At 37.7% G+C, this 23,112-nt stretch overlaps 3 protein-coding genes across 7 annotated transcripts; 2 read left to right on the top strand and 1 right to left on the bottom strand.

Moving 5' to 3' along the window:
* Positions 1–5,661: 5,661 nt before the first annotated feature.
* LOC123870679 (hsp70-binding protein 1) lies at positions 5,662–11,762 on the top strand. Its single transcript, XM_045914047.1, has 6 exons — positions 5,662–6,029; positions 7,316–7,396; positions 7,817–8,009; positions 8,967–9,185; positions 10,061–10,216; positions 10,863–11,762. Exons 1-6 carry the CDS (start codon positions 5,895–5,897, stop codon positions 11,162–11,164), a joined length of 1,086 nt encoding a protein of 361 aa, XP_045770003.1. The 5' UTR covers positions 5,662–5,894; the 3' UTR covers positions 11,165–11,762.
* Positions 11,763–12,229: 467 nt separating this feature from the next.
* On the bottom strand, positions 12,230–14,347 carry LOC123870687. Of its 3 annotated transcripts, none has more exons than XM_045914059.1 (3): positions 13,947–14,347; positions 13,213–13,539; positions 12,230–12,791 (listed from the first exon to the last, which is right to left on the bottom strand). In XM_045914059.1, exons 1-3 carry the CDS (start codon positions 14,149–14,151, stop codon positions 12,610–12,612), a joined length of 714 nt encoding a protein of 237 aa, XP_045770015.1. In that variant the 5' UTR covers positions 14,152–14,347; the 3' UTR covers positions 12,230–12,609. The 3 variants fall into 3 exon arrangements, with proteins under 3 accessions (XP_045770015.1, XP_045770016.1, XP_045770017.1); XM_045914060.1 differs by having other exon boundaries at positions 13,219–13,539; XM_045914061.1 differs by having other exon boundaries at positions 14,043–14,347.
* Positions 14,348–15,066: 719 nt separating this feature from the next.
* Positions 15,067–22,874, top strand: LOC123870674 (protein adenylyltransferase SelO-like). Of its 3 annotated transcripts, XM_045914039.1 has the most exons (12): positions 15,070–15,578; positions 16,277–16,440; positions 17,010–17,090; positions 17,609–17,772; positions 18,468–18,643; positions 18,965–19,064; positions 19,422–19,582; positions 20,097–20,218; positions 20,874–21,003; positions 21,443–21,569; positions 22,090–22,202; positions 22,569–22,874. In XM_045914039.1, the coding sequence occupies exons 1-12, from the start codon at positions 15,390–15,392 to the stop codon at positions 22,689–22,691; spliced, it is 1,650 nt and encodes a 549-aa protein (XP_045769995.1). In that variant the 5' UTR covers positions 15,070–15,389; the 3' UTR covers positions 22,692–22,874. The 3 variants fall into 3 exon arrangements, with proteins under 3 accessions (XP_045769996.1, XP_045769997.1, XP_045769995.1); XM_045914040.1 differs by lacking the exons at positions 20,097–20,218; positions 21,443–21,569 and having other exon boundaries at positions 15,067–15,578; XM_045914041.1 differs by lacking the exons at positions 21,443–21,569; positions 22,569–22,874 and having other exon boundaries at positions 15,068–15,578.
* Positions 22,875–23,112: the final 238 nt, after the last annotated feature.

Genomic DNA, 23,112 nt, shown 5'->3' with positions numbered 1-23,112 from the left:
CACTAGGATATCACGACTCTTTTCTATAAATAGTTTTATATTATTTACTAGAGGATGCCCGCGGCTTCGCCCGCGTGGATTTCGGTTTTTTAAAATCCCGTGGGAACTCTTTAATTTTCCGGGATAAAAAGTAGCCTATGTCCTTCCCCGGGATGTATCCCATGTCTGTACCAAATTTCATTCAAATCGGTTCAGCGGTTTGGCCGTGAAAACGTAGCAGACTGACAGACAGACAGACAGACAGACAGACACACTTTCGCATTTATAATATTAGTATGGATTACCGGTCTCCCTTAAACCTTTGTATGCACAAAAGTATCTACAAATTGTGAGCTTAAAAGCTCAATGAGAGATAATTTTACATTCAATAAAATTAAGTAGGTAGGTACTTAATCAAAAATAATCTCCATAATACGTATTGAAATATTTAAATAATTATTTAATGTTAATTAATTATTTAAATCCCATCTCTACTTCCATATTATTTTCTAATAAATATGTTTTTCGTTTTTACTCCGAAACCGAGCTTTTCACTATTTTATGCATGAATAAAAGTTAATCTTTTAAGCTTTAAGGTCGTTTATTTTAAACTAAAAAATTAAAATTAATCGCTTAGTTCTTGAATGCCTTCAATTCTTCGATACTCAATACATACATCTATTCTACTATTTACATTACCTTCTTATTTAATGCTAGGTAGTACCTAGATAATTTTCTGTTGTCTTAAATCATTAAAATAACAATTAATCATTTCTATTCTATATCTTAATTTATCTTATAGTAAACATAACATAATTAACTTGGTATAATTGCAAACTGAAGCGAGGTCAGATTTTCTTACAATACAAAATAGGTGTAGGTACCTAGTAGGTACCTGCTTAGTGACAATTGGTACTTACATAAATAAAGAACTTGAAATATGACTAACAAGCAAGTGAGGAATACTTGGGCGAGCGCAGTGAGCGCTATATTTTTAATAGCATAGGCCCTGGGTATTATCAATATGGTTTCCGAGTATTGCTGAACGACTCCTTGGAGGTGTATTGAATGAAATATTAATTATTTCTGATGTTTCTAAGTTCTCCTCGCATTGTTATTCGTAGATCGCGTAAATATTGCGGGATGCTCGTTCGCTCGCAGGTTGGAGCGGTCGATGTAGACGGCGGGGTGGTCGTGCGGCGGGCGCTGCAGGCGGCCCGGCGGCGGCGGCGGCGGCGGCCTGGAGGACTGCACCTGGACGCGCTCCACCTGGATCACCAGGTCTTGACGAGGCGGCATCGCTGGAAATGAGAACATATCGAAATTTTACACTGTGAATTGAACGAATATGATCCTCTTAGGTATAGAGTACGGAAGAGCGACCAAGCATTAGTACCTCCGCTTTCGAATTACAAACATTCGAACATTTCTTGAGGGAAATATGAACTATACGACAGTAACTTTTGTTTTTTATTAGGCAAGGATAGTTTGCGTCCTAGGGGCAGAAATAGGATAGATAGGTACTTTATCCTGGAAAAATAAAGAATTACCAAGGCATTTTAAAAACTTTATTTCGTGTTAGAAGTTGCGGCCATCAGCTTGTTTCTTACATCTTAGTAAGTAGAGAGCTGAGAAGGGAGCGATCGATGGGTTTATATGATGACAAGCCAAGTGACAGACTTTATTATTAAAATACGTCTGGCAACCCTAGTTTCGTCTCAAACAGTCCGGTGGTTAGTGCGCGTGATTAAGAACCTTAATGACAAACAAACAAACACGATTTCAAGTATAATATTAGAGACTATAGTAATCAACTAATTGGTGAACTGTGCCACCAATACGTAGTAAGGGCTTCAAAGCCGCTTGATGGCACGCAGATTTTTGCTTGAGCCAAACATGTAAGAAATTTTCAATGTTGGCTTGTTGATGCTTGAGGCCAAGTATTTACGTGCTTGACCGAGATTGATGCGATTTTATATTTCGGCTTGACGCGACGTCCGAACAATGTTCGAGCCTTCTGCTGGCTCAAGCTGCTTGACGGATGCATCAAGAAGAATACAGAATACAGAGGAATGGCGAGAATCTCTTGGGTACAGCGTGTCAAGAATGCAACAGTACTACAAAGGCTAAGCAAAGATCTTGAAATCCTGAAGACCGTAAAAGTGCGGAAGTTGGAGTATCTACTTCAGCTACATTATGAGAAATAGCAAATATGACCTCCTTCAGCTCATTAATCTGAGGAAAATAGCCGGCGGAAGACCACCTGGCCGAAGAAGAACATCGTGGCTCAAGAAATAACGCCAATGGTAGGTACGGAAAGAGTACCCGATCTCTTTTCCGTGCATCAGCGTCCAAGGTGCAGATAACCCTGATGGTTGCCAAGTGCCAACTTCCTCCGGTAGGAGACGGCACTTCAAGAGAACAAGAAGCTTGAGCAAGCAAAACAAAACTACGTTATCGCCTTCAAGGCGCTTGACCATCTCGGAAGATCTTTAGGATAGCACTCACCTCTGTCCTTAATCACTAAAACTAGAAACTTCGTAGCAAATAAGTCCTAAGCTAAATTTTCAAATAATATTATGAACGCAATTCGTAACTTGAAATCTACGAAACAGATAACAGTAAATTAACACAATTCTAGAACAATAAATAATAATATAATGGTAGTTACAAAACAGATCGCTTTCCGCAAGATCTCAAAACGAAAACATGTTTGAAGCGTTCACGGTGTTATCACTGATATGCTATCGAATGTTATCACTTATCACTTTTACAGATGGATTATACTGAAATACTGTTTTGCTCTCAATGTGTGGGATTTCTGAGTATTTGTTATTGCGTTCATGATCCTATAAGATAAAACCTATTTATGAAATAAACAGCAAACATTTGATATACTTGTACCGTTCATCCGTGGTTCAGCACAAGTATAGGTACGTCTATAATATCTCCAATAGATAGGCACGGAATTTATCTAATGCCTAAATAGGTAAAGTACATAGTAAACAAAGTCAAAGTTTCTTAGTTCTACCGATTCTATCCAGAAAGTTTTACTTAGGTATAGGTTATGTATAATCAAAATCATCTCGATCTATGTGCCGGTCTACTACTGAGCACGGAACAAAGTAGATAGATTTTGCAAAGGGCTCCTTTCAGAATTAGAAAGTTTCATATCCAACAGTCCACCACGCTGGCCAAGCGCAGATCGGCAGACTCCACACACATTTCAGAACATTATGGAGATCTCTCATTTATATGCATGCAGATTTTCTCACGATGTCCTTCACAGTTAAACCAAATCGTTTTTATTTGCTACCGTCATTTTCTATTAATTAAACAAACATAACTTCAATAGGTTCTTAATTTTTGTAATTATGAACAAAAAACTAACTATAAGAAATTTTTACATAGGCATTCACTTTTTTAACAATAAATAATTATTAATAAATAAAATTGAAAGTCTTCTGATATTTAAATAAAATGAACGCATCATTGCAGTTCGTGATCGCATTCATCTCGTAACCTTGAAAATTCATAAAATAATGTTGCCAGTAACTTCCATTTTACCACGTTTGTTGGTCAATTTTCCGTTTCTAGCAATTTTGTTCTGAAATTACAGGGAATAGGTATATAATTTAAAATATTTAATAATAAGACTTTTTAACAAATTTTCTGCAATAATTTTTGTTCATGAAAATTTGCGCTTAAATACCTATGTCACATGACTCAAGATCCTTCTTCTAACGTTTTTATCTAAACTTGTAATTTACTTATTAAAACTACCCTCTGTGTACTTTAGGTACTATAATATTCTACTAATGAAAATCTCAAACATTCTAGATCTTTAGAACATAGTATCATAAAATAAACTAATTCAGAATTCTGAAATTATTCCGTTCATCAAAATTCGAGTGTCTAATCCACTCAAAATCAACTAATACAGGTAATTCAGGAACTTTCTAGTCCAAGCTCCATGGAAGTCATTCGAAAATAAAAAAAATAGCCAAAATAAAAATAATAATATTTTTTAATAGATGGGAAGTGGTAATTTTCTAGAACTACACTACACCGAAGACATACCAGAAATTGACATTGGCGAGATGCGAATAGCCCTCAAACAACTCAACAACAACAAGGCGCCGGGTGATGACGGCATCACATCAGAACTCCTACGTGCAGGAGGTACCCCTGTACTCACAGAGCTTAAGGAGTTATTTAATGACGTCATCATGAATGGAACAACGCCGAAAGCATGGAGCAAGAGTGTAGTAATCCTCTTCTTTAAAAAAGGAGACAAGGAGCTGTTGAAGAACTACCGGCCGATTTCTCTCTTGAGCCATGTTTATAAGTTGTTTTCGAGGGTTCTTACAAATCGCCTCGCCCGAAGACTTGACGAGTTCCAACCTCCAGAACAGGCTGGGTTTCGAAAAGGCTATAGTACCGTAGACCACATACACACCTTAAGGCAGATTATACAGAAGACAGAGGAATATAATCTCCCACTCTGTCTTGCCTTTGTGGACTATGAGAAAGCCTTCGACTCTATCGAAACTTGGGCTGTTTTGGAATCATTGCAAAGATGCCAGGTCGATTGGCGGTATATCGAGGTGCTGCGATGTATTTACGATTCTGCGTCAATGACCGTCCAAATACAGTCTCAGCAGACAAAACCTATCAGTTTGCGAAGAGGTGTTAGACAGGGGGACGTAATATCTCCAAAACTGTTTAACAGTGCACTGGAAGACCTCTTCAAAACGCTGGACTGGAAAGGACGAGGACTTAACATAAATGGCGAGTACATCTCACACCTACGGTTCGCTGACGACGTGGTTATCTTAGCAGAATCTCCGCAAGACCTCGAGGAGATGCTGTGTAGCCTAAGCCGCTCTTCCAGACGTGTCGGTCTCGGGATAAACATGGATAAAACAAAGATAATGCTCAATCAGCACGTTGTCCCGACACCGGTTCGCGTCGAAAATGTTGGCATCGAAATTGTTTCACAATACAACTACCTTGGCCAAATAATTCAACTAGGCAGAAGCAATTTCGATGAGGAAGCCAACAGAAGAATTCGGCTAGGCTGGGCAGCTTTTGGAAAACTAAGTCAAGTCTTCTCATCGTCAATTCCTCAATGCCTGAAAACAAAAGTCTTCAACCAGTGTGTCCTTCCCGTCCTCACCTATGGTGCTGAAACGTGGACACTGACAAATGGCCTTGTTCACAAATTCAAAGTTGCTCAGCGAGCTATGGAGAGGGCTATGTTAGGAGTTTCCCTGAGGGATAAGATCCGAAATGAGGAGATCCGCAGGAGAACCAAGGTCACTGACATAGCCCAAACTATTAGCAAGCTGAAGTGGCAGTGGGCAGGCCATGCCTGTCGTAGAGGCGATGGCCGTTGGAGCCGGAAAGTCCTTGAGTGGAGACCGCGTTTAAGCAAACGTAGTGTGGGACGCCCTCCAGCACGATGGACCGACGATATAAAGCGGCTGGCGGGAAGTGGCTGGATGAGGAAGGCTGAGGACCGGGTGTGGTGGCGCTCTATAGGGAAGGCCTATGTCCAACAGTGGAAGTCCACAGGCTGATGATGATGATGATGATGAATTTTCTAGAGTAATCTAGAAACACAGACGACTGTCAGTTGTCGCTGTCATTAGATTATGTCATTTGAGCTGTCATTGTCAGTGTCATAACTCATTCCAAAAATCAACAAAGTATCAAAGTAGCGTTTCTCGACTATTCGAAAAAAGATAATTAATTCACAATTTTATTTTGTCTACCGAGTTTATAAAGCTTCTAACTAAATCAATTTAGTGACTCAGTACTCACATAATTTATTCATGATCTCACTAATACTTGAATCAGGTCGTTAATTTCCACTGGACATAGTTGTGAAAATTGTTAAAAACTGAATTGAAATGGGTTCAAATAACGAAGAGAATCCAATTGCTGGTTCAAATAATGAAGAAAATCGTATTGCTGGAGCGTTAACTTTCCCCGTTAGAAATGAGGAACCTGTGCCGGTGCAGCCTCGTCAACCGACGAATTTACAGGTATTGTGACTTTGTTCGTAATTTCGTTTTTCTCTTATTGGTATAATAATATCGGTAATACTTTCCTTCACCGAAAAGTGTATGATGAATATCATTAATGTCTAGTAATTATGCACATAACTTTGGTGTACTAACTAGAAAAAGACTGGATTCACTTAGTCACGTGACCTGTGAAACATCTGCTGCGACATACCCCTAACCCCGTCGACGGCACCTGTGTAATTCTTATCTCATTAAGAGAGACAGAGAGAGAGACAAGAGTTTACATAATAGAATGAGAGGTTTTTTATTTATTCAGATACAAGTTAGCCCTTGACTGCAATCTCACCTGGTGGTAACTGATGATGCAGTCTAAGATGGTAGTGGGTTAACCTAGAAGTGGTATAGCAGTTTATTTACACCCATACTCCTTTGGTTTCTACACAGCTTTGTACCGGAACACTAAATCACTTGGTGGCACAGCTTCACCAGTAGGGTGGTAACTAGGCACGGCCGAGGCCTCCCACCAGACCAGACCAGAAATTTAGAAAATGCCAAACCCTGCTGGGAATCAAACCCGGGACCTCCCACTAATGAGACCACAGTGCTTACCACTGCACCAGGGAGGTTGTCCTGTCACTTTTTAACCCCCGACCCAAAAAGAGGGGTGTTATAAGTTTGACGTGTGTATCTGTCTGTGGCATCGTAGCGCCTAAACGAATGAACTGATTTTAATTTACTTTTTTTTGTTTGAAAGGTGGCTTGATCGAGAGTGTTCTTAGCTATAATCCAAAAAAATTGGTTCTGCCGTTTAAGAGTTATCAGCTCTTATCTAGTTTTCTTGTAGAAAAGAAGGTTAGATAACCGTTATGTTCATAATATTGTGTCAATAGACAAATGTCAAGCTGTCAAGATGGACGTTGCCTAAATACATAATTATTTATTTGAAAATGATGTTTTGGAAAACTCAGATACTTTAGATAGTAGGCGCGGAATAGTCCAAGAAAATCAGTTTAGCCGTTTGAAAGTTATCAGGTCTTTTCGGTCTTTTCTAGTTACTGTAACCTTCACTTGTCGGGGGTTTTATAAATTTTTAATTTACACTTGTTATTTAAATGTCCTTGGGGTGGTGAGCCTTATGTACCTGGGAGGTATTATTATGTATTCAGTGCTAGAGGGTCTTTGATTCAATATTACAACTAAAGGTTAGATATGATCATTACATTTCTTAGCTCTTTCCTAGAAGATTGACTCGCTTCTTGGTGAAGAGACTTTTATTTATTATACTGATATTGTATAATTTGCAGGGTCTCCTGCGTTTTGCCATGGAGGCTACCAAGGCTGAAGATGCACCGGGAAACTCTGAACTGGGTCCTATGGATGAAGAGGTACTATTTAGTTATTACCATAATATAACATTGCATCTGCATTCTGCTTTCTTTTTTTAATGAGTTTTTTTGGCTACAATCTAAAGATTTTTTTAAGGACTTGTAAGTAACTAATTCTACTCGTTTTAATTAATGCACTTTTTCTGAAGATTGGAACTGAATGACAAATGCAACCTCAGGTTTTTCTGGAGACTATTAACCTCCGACCCAATAAAAAGGGGGTGTTATAAGTTTACGTGTGTGTTACTCCCATAATATTGTGTTACTATGTTGATCATCCTATTTCTCCTTAAAATTTTTGTTTTATTTTAATCTTCTCTTCTGGTCTTTGGTCTTTGGCAGTAATTTTTTACTTTTAATCTTTGGAGTATAGTCTTTGTTCTATAATATATTTTAATTTAGTATTTATCAATTCCTCAGAGACGTAAGTTCCTGGAGGAGGCCCTGAAAAGTCTGACAGTAGATGTAGTGCAGGTGCTACAGAATGCTATCAAGGTGCTCACAAATTCAGAGAAGATGAGCAGCATACAACTTGGGGACACCCTGCCAGAGGATGTGGACACAGCGTTCAATAATATCCTGGAGTTTATTGATGACATTGATGTTGCTAATGGTAATATTCCTCATAATATATCAAATCTAAACCTTTTGTGCTCGGGCCACATTAAGTTTAACGTCAATGCCTAACAACGTCATACTTATCGCTGTTAAACTGAGTGGCCGCACTTGTCTAATGGTTATTGAATTGGGGTTAAAATTGCCTAACGCCAAACGGCATTGTGTATGCCGTTGTACGTTGATCGTGGCTGCATCTACGTTTAACGGAAAACGCCGTTGAAAATCGCGTTGCTGTCCGTTAATGTAGCCGGGACATAAATGTTGTATTTTAGGATTCCATTTCTTTTATACTAGCTAGTACTAGCTAGTACTAGCTGTACTAGCTGATGCCTGCTAATTCGTCAAAATCAAGTTTATTTATGTTGTCAAACATATTAGAAGGGATTCAACAAATCTATACTAATAAATAAAATTGGAGTGTCTGTCTGTAATTTCGAAATAACTACCGCATATTAAGGTCATATGGTTATTTGAACGATACTATAACCGAATCACACGTTTTTAAAATTTTTGTCTGTCTGTCTGTCTGTCTGTCTGTTTGAAAAGGCTAATCTTGGGAACGGCTGAACCGATTTGGACGGGATTTTCACAGACAAGTAGAGAATTGACCAGGGAGTAACATAGGCTACTATTTTAACCGACTTTCAAAAAGGGAGTTGTGTTTTTCTACCTATGTACACCGAAATCTCCGAGATTTCTGAACCGATTTGCGTCATTTCTTTTTTAATCGATAGAGGAACTTTGCGACATTGTTTCATAAAAAATTTGGAGTCCAACTCCTCAATCCTGATGCTGCAGGGGATCTGATCAATCCACGCGGGCGAAGCTGCGGGCATCAGCTAGTTAATTAATATATTTGATGGTTTAACATCTAGGAAACTATAACTTCTAGGCAGGTATTTATACTTTACATGTTCTGATCACTGATAATAACTTGCGCTATTTGTTCCAGATTTCCACAAGCTGGGCGGTTTTGCCATCTTCCCCATATGCTATGGCAGTGAGAATGAAGTGGTCCGTGCCAAAGCCAGCCAAGTTCTGGCAGAGTTGTGCCAGAACAACCCACAGTGCCAGGCCCTGGCACTTGAGTCTGGCGTGCTTAATGTATTGCTGCACTTGGCCAGTACTGAAACTGGAAATACTCTAGCTAAATGCATTATGGCTATTTCATGTAAGTATTTATCACTAAGTAGATAAGTGTGATAGTGGTTAAGACTCCTTTGGGAGGGGTTAGTGTTCAATCTTGAGGTCTGGGACCCAAGGTACTAGAATGGCGACCTTACACTTACAACATCAAACAAGTTGCAGGGACCCCCTGAATTCAGGTGACGCATAACTGTGGCGCATGGAAGTCCCTACAAGAGTCTTATGTCCATCAGTAGACATCTATCGGTTGATACAATCGAAGATTATGTAAATGACAAAAAAGCTTGGATTTGATGCGCTCTAGCAATACACGGCGCTGCAATTGCTTGTATACAGTATGGCATATTATTGTAAATTGTACATTTGAAAAGAGCAACCGCCGAGTTTCTTGCTGGTTCTTCTCGGTAGGAACTGCATTCCGAACCAGTGGTAGATTGTTTTGACGATTCAAAAGCACTTGTAAAAGTTTAATTGAATAAAAATAATTTGAATTTGAATTTGAATGATAATAATTATTATGAAGCAAAGAATTTAGAATACCCAACTGAGTTTGTTGTGGGCTGTTCTCAGACTTGGGCGCGTTTGGAACCCTCCTACTTTTAGTTTTAAGTTAACATATTTAATTATCACAACTACATCATTGTTTGGCAATCGGAAAGTGAACAATAGTACCCAATTTGAATAAATGACTTTGGATTTCACTTTGCAATTAAAAAATATCTATAATAGCAGGCATTGAAGTCTCGGGACTTCTCAAACGTTTTCAAAGGTGTGTGAGGTCTGTTGATCCACACTTGGCAAACATGGTAGTCTGTGGCCTAAACCATTCTCATTCTGATACACGAGACCAGTGCTCACAGTGGGTTGGTGATAGGTTTTGATGATGATTGTGATCCCCAGGCGCCAGTCGTGAGTTTGAGCCGGCTTGCAAGGAGCTGACGGCTCAGGGCGGCTGTGAGGTGCTCGCCCAGGTTCTGAAGGCACCAGACTCTGCTGCCCGCACCAAAGCTGCCTTCCTCATACGATACCTGTGCCACCACCATGCCGAGGCTAAAGGTATTAACGTTTTGTAAGATGTAAGACTTAGCACTTCGCTATAAGTACAAAAATTCTATTCAGACTATTCAGTATTTTTTTTGTTTTTCTAGATTTAAAACTAAGCCAGATATAGATGTATGTTGCCGTCTCTTTCTTAAAGCTCTCTGCGGAAAGGGATAGCATTAGTTTTAGATCTGTCAGTTTAGTTAGAGATTGCTTACAACAGAATAAGCCACATTATACCTGGCCAACAACAATAAATAGAGAGAAAGTTGTGGTCCTTGAAACATCACTATTGTTGGCCGTTTGAGGCAATTTTGTATATGTAAATATAAACCATGTAAAAACAAAATTAAAAACTAATGATTTAAAGGCCAACTTTACTTAATAAACCAACTTTTATTCATACTAATATAAATGCGAAAGTGTGTCTGTCTGTCTGCTAGCCTTTCACGACTCAAACCCTTAATAGATTTGAACGTTTGGTACAGAGAAAGCTTGCATCCCGGGGACAGACATAGGGTATTTTTATCCCAGAATCGAAGAGTTCCCACAGGATTCTCAGAAATCTAAATTCATGCAGACTCAGGCATCTAATAATAGTTAAAATTACTGTATATTTTCTAAGTAAATAAGTATAACTAAAGTTATTGTATATTTTCAGAGAAATTCATCCAACTGAACCTAGTGAAAGTAATCGCAGAACAAATCAAATCAGGACGAGACGACAACTCTGAGCACTTATTGAGCATCCTTGAAAGTTTACTCGAAGGACTGGACCCTACCATACTTCAGCAGTGCAGGGACCCCAGCTTGGACCTCAAGAATGTTCTAGAAAATCACTTGAAACATCCCACGTTACAAGATGACACGTTCATGGAAGAAAAGGAATATTGCCAAGCAATTCTTAAGGTTTTTGAGGACTACCCTCAAAGAGAAGATGCAAATAATGAAGTTGATAGATAAGGGAAGGGTTGATAGATGGGTCAGTTCTTCTGAGCATTTATACAGGTGGTCCCAGTAGCGACGCCCGAAGAAAAAATTTGAATCCTTGTCCCTTCTATGTTCAGCGATTTTAGATTTCTGAGGGAGTGGCTGTTAAATTTATTTTTCTTTTTTTGTGGTTTTTCCTAGCATTTATTTTGTAAACATGATACATAGATAGAAGTGTTTATTGCACACAAAAACACATGTAAAGTAACACAACACAGAAAGAAGAAAACAGATAAAACAATTGTGTGCAAAGGCGGCCTTATTGCTTAGAGCAATCTCTACCAGGCAACCTTTAAGTTATGCTTGTTATGGAGTGTTACACTCTTACACTCTGTAGTGCACTCACTCAGAAATCTCACGATAAATTACCGAAAATCGCTATAGTTATGTCATACATGGGGTATTTTTTGATAGGTATAGGTTCGTAGAATCAAATTTTTTTATGGGGACCAGCCTGTTATGTATATATTTATAGAATGGCGCTTCAGCAATGAACATGTTTGATTTGATTTAAGGCTGTTTGTACTGTATTTCTTGTGATTTGTATAAATATAGTTTTATGAGATACCTATGTACTGGTTTTCTTTGTCGTTTAGTTTACTAGTTTTTTGTTCATTGATGAAATCCTGATGGCTCTACTTCTGTTCAAAATTCAAAATATTTTTAATCAATTAGACTTTTACAAGTTCTTTTGAATCGTCAAAAGCATCTACCACTGGTTCGGAATGTGCTTGTAATTGCCTTGCCTGTAATCTGAATTGACCAGGATTTTTATACTTTATGATAATCACTAATGAATGTGTGTTCTACGATTATGTTAAAATAATGAGCTACTCCAAATTGCTAAAAAATCAATGAGGAACTTTCCAGTAAACGTTTCATAAAATTACCATAGATGTCTCTGAATACCTAGCTCACCACAAAAGAGCCCTGTGCTATTCCTGCATTTTAACTTTTAAAGACTTGTGTAATAAAGGTAGAAAGAGACAAACTTTTCATTTAGGAAATGACAGATTGAAGGAATTTTATGAAAAGATATTTTTAAAATCTATTTTTATGTAGATATTTGTTTAAAAGCATTTTTATTTATGATATTCAATCTAAAATTTACCAACATGGCCACAATAAAAGTAATATCACTGGAAAGTGTAGTTTCAGTTTGGTTCATTGCCTGTGTTAAGATTTTGTGTCTTCAACATTCCAATTATTCATTCCACATGTACACTTTTGCTAGCAATCTTTCTATCTCTTGTAAGAGTTTGTCAATAGTTTCAAGACCTGTATAAAAATATACTCCATCAGGCTCGGTTTTGTAACACACACGATAAGAGGGTGGGTGTCCACAACTTGCACAAGTCTTTGTAAACGTATCAGAATTTTCTAAATTATCATGTGAACTATTTTCTTCTTGCTTTACTTCAACACTCAATAATTTGAATAATATTTCCAATATCAATTTTGGATTCTGCATAATAGTTACTTGCTTCGGAGCTGTGTTGTCTGTCACTTTCTTGTACACATAGTGGATCTTCAAAAGGAGCATCCAAGAGGTCTTGACAAGGGAGGTAACATAGTTCCGGAATAAATTTTATAGGCATGTCTGCAAAAAAAATGTTATTTACCACTACAGATATAATAGTATTATATAATATTCATGTTATTATAGTAGTATATTTTGTTCTATATGGTGTGTCTGTCATGTCAAAAGTACGGTTTACCCCATGGAAGAGACAGCAGAGTTTCCCTGATTAAGAGAGCACGCATTGCAGTGGGTTTTAAAATCTATGAATTTGAATTTAAATCAGTAGAAATCCTGTGCAGAATTAATTCCGAAGTGTGCACGCTTCTATGTAGGAATATTACCAAGGTTCAAAGCTCGGAATAAACTTGTACTTTTGACATGACAGATGACACATAGAGCAAATATTATGGCAAGTGCATTCTCAAAATATATGGACTAAGGATAGCATATTCCATACATTTTCAGAACTATCAGTAATTTGAGTTTCTAACCATTAAACACTTATGTTGCTTTCTATATGTTTTTTTTACTCCAGAAGCATTAAAAGAAATTTCCCTTTTATAATCATTTCCCATTTGAAATGATGATGCTGGTAATTCAGATGATGATGATGTTGGTAATTTAGATGATAGTTGTTCTGTAGTGTTATCATCATCTTTAAAGATAAGTACGGGGTCTCTGGGTTCAACATTTTCCATTTCAGTCTCCGAGTCTAAGCTATGGTCCATTTCTTTTTGAGAGGTAAATGCACATCGCTTCGTTGGTGGTGCATCAGTCCATGGAAAAATTGAAGGTACTGCATGTCTCTTTAAACGCTTGATTTTCACTGCAATTTAACAACATTCATTAAGTACTTTCTAACAAAATATTTATAATAATACAATTCCTTTATTCAAATAACTAGTGACCCGCACCTGCTTCGCACAGTAGTTTATTACAATTTTCATAAGGATCTCAATTTTTTTGAAAATAAAATAAAGCCCATGTTACTCAAGAATAATGTAGCTTCCTAATGGTGAAAGAAGTTTCAAAATTGGGTCAGTCGTTCCAGAGATTACCCCCCACAAACAAACTTTACCTCTTTTTAATATTGGCGTTGAAGTATAAATATGGCTAATTCCGTTATAAAAAATCTCTAAACTGAATGGTCAGGTTTAAAAGTGCTAACCTTTCCTGCGGGGAGTATTGTGAAAGTGACAGCTATTAATAGTAGTAAGTAAAGGAGATATTTACGCGGCTCTGGCGGCTCTATATAATATTCCGCATCATAGTCAGTTTCCTTGAAATGTAATGTACATATTGAAGGTTGTTTAATCTTCATAATCTGACCTTCTAACCTCATCGCTTTCATCCAAAGACATCTTCGATCACTGTCTTTTTGTGGTATTAAATGCTGTCCCAAATTATCGCACCCGGGTACAACGCACTTTCCAACCATTATAACGTTTTTACTTTCAAGTAACTAGTCGGATCATTTTAATCAAAGTTCGAAGATGGTTGATGCATTCAGTAAAAGATGCGTATGGAGTACATTTAATTCAGAATTCAAATTTTCAGAGAGAAGATTCAATCAACATAATAATTATGTTTATGTTATTGATAATTGATTTGATTGACAGATTGACATCACCCGATCACCAGACATCACAAATAACTATTTTTTTTTTTCTTTCTCGTCTGGCTTTACAAAGATTAGCCAATGTCAAGTTTGTAATTATTTACAAGTTAGAAAAGTATGGACTTCCTCTGTGCCGAAACACGCGCGGCGCCCGTTTAGAGCGCTTCCCAGTCAGTTCCACCACCAAAAAAAACAGTAAAACACAAAACCAGCCACTTTTAACAAATAAAAACACTCCAAAAAGGCACTGCACGCGCGCCAGCAAACACCAACACAGACGAAGTCCCAGATAACTATTAAACTCATAGAACATGACTTTAGAAAAACCATAGAAAAATATAATCTAAAGCAAACTCATAGACTTGATATGGTATTCCATTTCAGAGACATCTATGATATTTTATGGAACCTTGCTAGAGTCCCTCGATTTTTTAGCAATGTTGAGTGGCTCATAATTTTTTTGTAACTTAAAAATCGTCAAAAATTGTTTTCCATTCCGGTTCTTTTGCTAAACATAATTTAAAAGTTGAGTCTCACTCTCAGAATAGGTGGTGCAAAAGGGGTAGAACCACAGATGTTAAATAAAACGCAACATGAACGCAAGGCCGTTTTTTTGTCTGAGGTGACTTTGAATTTATTGTTGTTATGATCTGTGGCCAAAATGTTGCCAAAAAACAAAAAAGAATCGATTGTTACCACAGACTAGTAAATTGTCACTTGATTGTCACCACTGTTGAGTCACTGTCAAAAACTGCTGATTAGTGATTTTCGAGTCTCGAGATCCAGAGATTTTCATGATTTTCATGTTTTCATTTCCAGTTTCATAGTTTTTCTGAAATATTTAGAATTTAGATTAGATCAAAAATACTATAATTCCACCTTAAATTCCTCAATTAATGGAATATTCCTATGTATTATAGTTATCATACTAACGCAAGAATTAAGAAGTTTACGCTCAAACGGTTACTTTTTTAGATTACAGTGTTCATAAAGCCATAATTTAGTTGACTAGTATTCATAATTAAGTGTAAGATGTATTAGTGCAAGCAAAGATCTAAATGAAGCGCGCATTCTGCGTATTAGTGCCACTATTCCAAGAGACCAAGGTAACCGTGTCGACTATGGCAAAGCTAACCGATTTCAAAGAGTGGAAGTTTCGATCGCCGCCTAGCTATGCAGAGCTGCCCATTGATGAAAACCCCCAATATAATGAGCCAGTTGCTGTTAAAAATGCTGTTTTTTCAAAGGTAGGTCTGTTTCTTATAAATGTATTTGGATAATCTTAGTTTTCACCTAGTTAGTTTTTGACCAAGATCAGTTTATTATTCGCCTATATACCTATGTTTAACAGTCATTTCAACATAGCAGCTGTGTGGTCTGACTCCAACGCCGTAACTATTGATTTATTCATGTGAATTTTATTTCCGTTTTATAATGATGCCTTGGACTTCATAAGGATAATAAGGGATGCTGAAAAAAGACACTCTTAATTAATAATTTTCGAGCTTATACATTATGCGCCTGTGATCAGATTAGACCTATTGTCTCATTGTGATACTGTATGTGTATTCAATAGAGAACAGTTCTCTATGGTGTTATAGAAGGAAACGGAACTCTTGTAGCTGTATTTTCGAATGTGTTCCAAAGATGTCTGAAACAGCAGCTGCATAGTTCAAGTTTAGTTGAAGTTCATTCTTAGTTATTAGCAGCTAGCGAACTGTTAGTAATGCATAGAGGTGTTACAGTCATTGGGCCAGCATGGCAGATTATGGCCTAAACCCTTCTTATTCTGAGAGGAGACCCATCCTCAGTAGTGGGCTGGTGATGGGTTGATCATGATGATGATGATGACCTTTACAGTTTTCATGTCTGTTTTTTATAAATAGATATATTTTATGTTGATTTTGGATCATTGACTGAATCTTGCACTGGGTTTATATTACAGGTACCCACAGAACCTCTAACAGGCAAACTGCATCTAGTATGTGTGTCAGAGGAAGCCTTGTCAGATATCCTGGACTTGGACCCTAAGGTGGCGGAGACAGAAGAATTTGTAGACTTTCTGGCAGGAAAGTATTTGCCTGAAGGGGGATTGACTGTTTCTCATAGGTAATATTATAATTTAGTCTACACTGTATAAAGAAATATTTAGAAAATACAGTAGGAACCAAATAAGATTAATGTACTTTTTTATACATATTTTGTTTTCTTTGAGGTGCCCCTGATATTAAAATTTCAAGGTCCTGGAAGTACTTATTGTAGGATTTACAAACTAGTTAAAAAAAATTACCAAGTGCATGTCAGACTCGCACTCACAGTGTTCTGTAGGTAATATCATGTATGAAATAACACATTTTTTTTTTTCATTACATAGCTGCCACATTGATATTTTTATTATTTGTTGTTATAGCACCAACATCATAAACATTCTGTGCTTTCAACTCTTTACCTATTACAGTTCACAAGATACAGCCACTCATGTCTCATAGCTTTAAAACACATTGCTTGTTAACTTATAATATAATGTGTTTTGAATTATTGTTATTGAATAAAGTCGCCTTACTTTTAAAGATTGTTTTCTTCTATAATTATCTTTATTTATATTTAAAATTTGTAAGTGAACTTTTGTTCTTTTTGAGAAAATAAACTCTTTAAACTTTAACCTAATTTTATTATAGGTATGGGGGTTATCAGTTTGGATACTGGGCTGACCAGCTGGGCGATGGAAGAGCTCACATACTCGGCGAATATGTCAACAGGTAGGCAAAATATGTCAGGGTATTGCTATCATCATTATATCTTAGTATTAAATTAAAAAATCTATATATTGACAGTATGACAAGTGTAAATTAAAAATTTATAACACTCCCGACAAGTGAAGGTTACAGAAACTAGAAAAGAGCTGATAACTTTCAAACGGCTGAACCGATTTTCTCAGATTATTGCTAGGAACACTCTCGATCAAGCCACCTTTCAAACAAAAAAAAACGAAATTAAAATCGGTTCATTAGTTTAGGAGCTACAATGCCACAAACAGATACACACGTCAATCTTATAACACCCCTCTTTTTGGGTTGGGGGTTAGTTATGAAATAAAGTATATTATACAATCTAAGAAAAATAAAAAGTGTGGATTTAGTTTACTCCAGCAATGCACAAGACTGCAAATTACTTATTTATTTACTTATGTTCCTACACTGATTGATAACTTGAGAATTTGAAAGCACTTTTAAAAGATTATTTGAATAAAAAAATTTGCATGTTTGTGCAACTCCAGCAAAGGGGAATGTTGGCAGCCTCAGCTGAAAGGTTCAGGGGAGACTCCGTACTCGAGGTTCGGAGACGGTCGAGCGGTGCTGCGCTCATCCATCAGAGAGATGATCGCCAGTGAAGCCTGTTACCACTTAGGAGTTCCCACCACGAGGGCGGCTGGTTTGGTGGGTAAGACGGATTTGTTTATAAGAAACTAGCTGATTCCCTTCGACTTCGTCAGCGTAGATGTTGTTGACATACACACACTTTTGCCTTTATAATATATATTAGTGTGATGTGACTAGCCAATCTCTCTTTAACTATATCCATGTGAAAAATCATTGCGTATCCCGTGGGAATTCTTTGATTTTCCGGGATAAAAAGTAGCTTATGTCCGTCCCTGGGATATAAGCTAACCCTGTACCAAATTTCGTCAGAATCGGTTAAACTGTTGGGCCGTGAAAAGGTAGTAGACAGACAGACAGACACACTTCCGCATTTATAATTAGGTAGTGACTAGCGACTGTCGACAGCTTCGAAAATATAAATCCTCTTTATTCCCTACTCTGAGAATTTTGAAAAAATCCGTCCCTAATTCTTGTCTACATTAAATTTTTACCTGTGCAAAATTTTTAATTTCCTAGACATCTAGGAAAAATTATATATACTTAGCAGGTATATCACTGACGCCAGAAGGACACTTCCACAATGTAAAACAAAAACGTATCGTAGATTGGATATCGACTACACAAGGGTGACAAGTTCAAGATTCCTATACTTTCACCCAAATGGTATTTCGTGGTAATTTAGGGATTTTCAAAAAAATAAAGAGATAATAAACTATATAATAATACGAAACTATAAACCGTCTTACACACCCACAGTGAGCGACGATCACAAAGTATGGCGCGATAAGACTTATAGCGGTATGGCGCGGCAGGAGCGCGCCGCCATAGTGATGCGCGTCGCGCGCGCCTGGTACCGTCTTGGCTCCTTCGAAATACTGTTCAAGAGGAAAGAGCCACAGCTCGCCGAAACCCTCGCTGACTTCATCATTAAGGTAGATACTAACATAACGTATGGCGCGATGAGACTTATATGGCGTGGCAAGAACAGTTCCTTCAAGTTACTGCTCAAAAGAAACGAGCCACAGCTTGCTGAAACACTCGCTGACTTCATTATTAAAGTAGGTAGTAACATACATTATGGCGCGATAGGACATGGCGCGGCAAGAACGGTTGACTGCTCAACAGGAAAGAAAAAGAAAGAAACAAAAACCTTATTTCTTAATATGTGCCACACATTACATCTTATAAGCCATGCTCGAAAAATCGAGCTCGCTTCGCTCATGCTATATTTTCTAACCTTCAATTTGTTACAGCACCATTTCCCGCACATCGATATAAATGATGCAGACAAATATGTGAACTGGTTCTCAGAGGTGGCTCACACGAATTTAGACATGGTGGCTTCTTGGCAAGGTAAATATCCGAACAAGGAAGGTCAACAGGAAGTACCCTATAGGTTTTGATTCCCTTGACAGGTCTTGACAGACACAACAGACGGACATACAACAGAGTGATCCTGTAAGGGTTCCTTTTTTCTCTGGAGATACTTGTCTGGAAATAACTAGATTTCTAGGTCTTTTTCTATAAATCCAAGAAGACTTTAGCAAGTGTTTTTAAATCATCAAGTGAATCTACCAGTGTCGAATGCTGCGGGCATTAGGATCTATGCTTAGCAAAACATAGTATCAAATGGCCAGTCAAAATATTTTAAGTAACTATTTTTTTTGTTAGAGTTGGTTGCAAATGATTGTAAGGTGTTGCATTTCCCAGGTGTAGGCTTCACGCACGGCGTTCTGAACACTGACAACATCAGCCTTCTGGGCGACACCATAGACTACGGGCCGTATGGGTTCATGGACCACTACTACGAGCATTACGTGCCCAACTCCTCCGACGACATGGGCAGATATGCGTTCAACAAGCAACCTGACGTGAGTTATCACTATCCATATTATAAAATGTATATATGCGAAAGTGTGTTTGTTTTTGGTTCATTAGTGTGTGGATTTGTCCTGATGTGATTTTTTGCACTCCTTCTTAAGGTGCTTTCAAACTACGGTAATATAATATATATTATATTATATTCCGTAGTTTGAAATCAACTTAAGACCTTGTGAGTGACGTCTACTCTATACCATGCACAAAATCAAGTCAATCCGTTGCAACGTGTTTGAAAAACAAACCAACATCTTACATCACAAACAAATAACTTCATAATGTTAATAGATGGCGCTGTTAGTATTATTGTGAAGCATTATTTCAACCATCTCCAATAACTTTTTAGCTCTTTTTGCGTCTAATGTTAAAAGTTAACTATTCAAACTATCTTATTGGAATTATGGAATACCGCGAGGTCTCCGTTCGAAGCGAACCAGTAGTTTATAGTTTCTGTTTTTTTTCTTGCCTTGTGTGTAATAAAGTTTTCTATCCTTTTATTGGTTTCAGATACTTGTATGGAACTTGGAGAAATTCGCGGAGGCTTTACATCCGATACTATCAGAGGAGGACAGAGGCAAGATTAAAGCCATCATTGCCACGCTGCCCGAATATGTAAATAATAAAGTTTTGTAAGTCATTTTATTGTTAATCCATTCTAATATTATAAATACAAAAGTGGGCCTTTTTAGGGTTCCGTACTTCAAAAGGAAAAAGGAACCCTTATAGGGTCACTTTATTTTCTGTCAGTCTGTCAAGAAACCTATCGGGTACTTCCCATTGACCTAGAATAATGAAATTTGGCAGGTACGTAGGTGAATTTGTGGCACCACATCATCACTTTCCATCAGGTGTGATTGTGGTCAAGCGCTTACCTATAGTGAATAAAAAAAAAAATTGTTAAAATGTGTTCTTGAACAAATGATAAATAGTATTTTCAACTTTCAAAGTAAGATAACTATACCAAGTGGGGCATCATGTGAAAGGGTTTTACCTGTACATTTTAAAATTGATTTTGATTTATTTTTATGCATAATAGTAGTTTTTTATTTTGGAAAAAATACCCGCGTACGGAACTCTCGGTGCGCGAGTCTGACCCGCATTTGGCCGGTTTTTTTAAACTAAATAGGCATGCGCTTCTCTGCTATCTGCCTGTCTGCTAAGTTTTTAATTTGTCGAAATTTAGTACAGGGATACTCTCTCGGGACTTACTTTTGTCCCAGAATATCAAGGAGTCGAGGCTTATGGCTGTGCTGTATTTTCAAACATATTTTATTAATTTTACAGAAAAACATATCTTGCAAAACTCGGTCTCGAAGAAATCCAAGATGGCGACTCGTCACTCGTGAAGGATTTGCTCGACATGATGCAGAGCACTTCGGCCGACTTCACTTGCACATTCCGACAACTGGCCGAGGTAATAACATTGTCACTGATCACGACACGGAACTTCTAACAAAACGTCGAGTCTTTGACGTCACTGGCAGTCGTCAAATGTATTAACATTTAAAAATAAATTAAGGAACTATACTTTGACTAGCTGTTTATCTGACGTGTCTGTTAAGAAAAGGGAATCAAACCTTTATGGTACTTTCCCATTGACCTAGAATCATGGGTCACATAAAGGCACCATAGCACAATAAAGGAAATATCTGAAAACCGCGCGGTTTAAAAAAAAAAACAAAAAAGTGTTCATGAGTAAATATATGATTAGTTTATTTAAACCACATGTAGATGGCAAGTGTCCGTAATTAACTTGCAGTGTTGCACATAAAAGTGTTATCTTGTACGATGGTACGGAACCCTTCGTTTGCGAGTACGATTCGCACTTGACCGATTTTTAAATCTAACTACAGGTAGATGCAACAAAGCTGCCAGACACTGCCGCTTTGGAGTCAAAATGGTCATTGAATAAAGTGTGCAAAGCTAAGGATTGGCTCAAGTGGGTCCACAAATACACTGACAGGCTACTGAAAGAAAATGGTTCGTACAATCAACAAAAAAGCTAAAATCACTTATTTAAGTAAACATGGTCTTAAAAAACTCCTATCTAAATATAATTACGAGGAAACAGAAAAACTATTAACGTACACAAGCAAATTCACAACCTTTGTATTAGTCCCTAATTAATTTTAAATTCAAGTACTGTTTATTGGAAGGCTCTGGCCTTTAAGATACGATAGGCTCTTTTATACTCTATTCAGGGAAAGAAGTTAGTGTAGCAATCTCTCTGTTACACAATTCCATACAAATGACAGAGACAAACGTCTCAGTTGTCATTGACCATTTTGAAATCACCAACCAATCAAAAACGAAATTATTCAAACTGAATTTCGAATGTTTTTTTAAAAAATTGAATTTCGAATGTTATTTGAAAACATTTTTGTTATTGGTTGAGTTTAAATGAGATTTTCTTGTTAAATAAATCTATCCTTCTCATATTTTATGCTTGGTTGATGGTTCTGGCCTCTTAACTTTGATGTTCTTCATTAATTCATTACAGTGAGTGAAGAGAGCCGTCGTCAGCGCATGTTAAGTGTAAACCCCATGTATGTGCCCAGAAACTGGATGTTACAGGAGGCTATTGCCGATGCAGACAACAACGACTTTCACAAGGTATCTATCTGTTTGCTTTTAGCTCTGACGCAAAACAGGGCTAAGGGCCGGCGCACATATCGCGGAGCGCAGCGCAGAGCATTTTTCACAGTCAAAATATTATCGACATTGTCCTCATTGAAATAAAATCAATAGTGCATCCGTGCGGATACTCGCGCATCCGCGCGCGGTTCCGCGCGTGCTCGTGCATTCTCTGGTAGAAATTCGCGTAATGTGTCACGCGATTAGAAAACTTCGCGGGCATGATCTGCGCTGCGCTTCGCCATATGTGCACCGGCCCTAAGTTTGACTGCTTCGTCTGTCTGCCTAGCCCTAAAGACCTCAAGTCCGAAAACAAAAAAAAAAAATTATAATCATTATTTTCAGGTGCGACTGCTACTAAAGATCTTCAAAGACCCATACTCAGTCAATAAAGAGGCAGAAATTCTTGGCTACTCCTCTCAACCACCGAGCTGGTCCTACGGCCTCAAATTATCCTGTTCCAGTTGAGAAACTTCATGTGCGTTAACTGACCTGGTTTTTATGCACTGCATTACAAACCAAGCAATAAAATCTCTTAAAAATCCATACTAATGTTATTATAAATGCGAAAGTGTGTCTGTCTGTCTGTCTACTACCTTTTCACGGCCGGTTAGCTTATATCCCGGGGATGGACATAGGCTACTTTCTATTCCGGAAAATCAAAGAGTTCCCGCGGGATTCCTAAAAACCCATCCGCTTAACCGATTTGAATGAAATTTGGTACCAAGGTAGCTTGCGTCCCTGTAATTGATATAGGCATATTTTAACGCGGAAAATCAAACAGTTCCCACGGGAACTTTAAAATCCTAAATCCACGCGAACGAAGTCGCGGGCATCCTCTAGTACTATATAAGTTGGTGATAGTATTAAGGTTTTGTTTGTTACTTTT

This window comes from Maniola jurtina, chromosome 13 (genome assembly GCF_905333055.1).
Source record: "Maniola jurtina chromosome 13, ilManJurt1.1, whole genome shotgun sequence".
Taxonomy (NCBI): domain Eukaryota; kingdom Metazoa; phylum Arthropoda; class Insecta; order Lepidoptera; family Nymphalidae; genus Maniola; species Maniola jurtina.
This window is presented reverse-complemented; position numbering and strand designations above follow the sequence as displayed.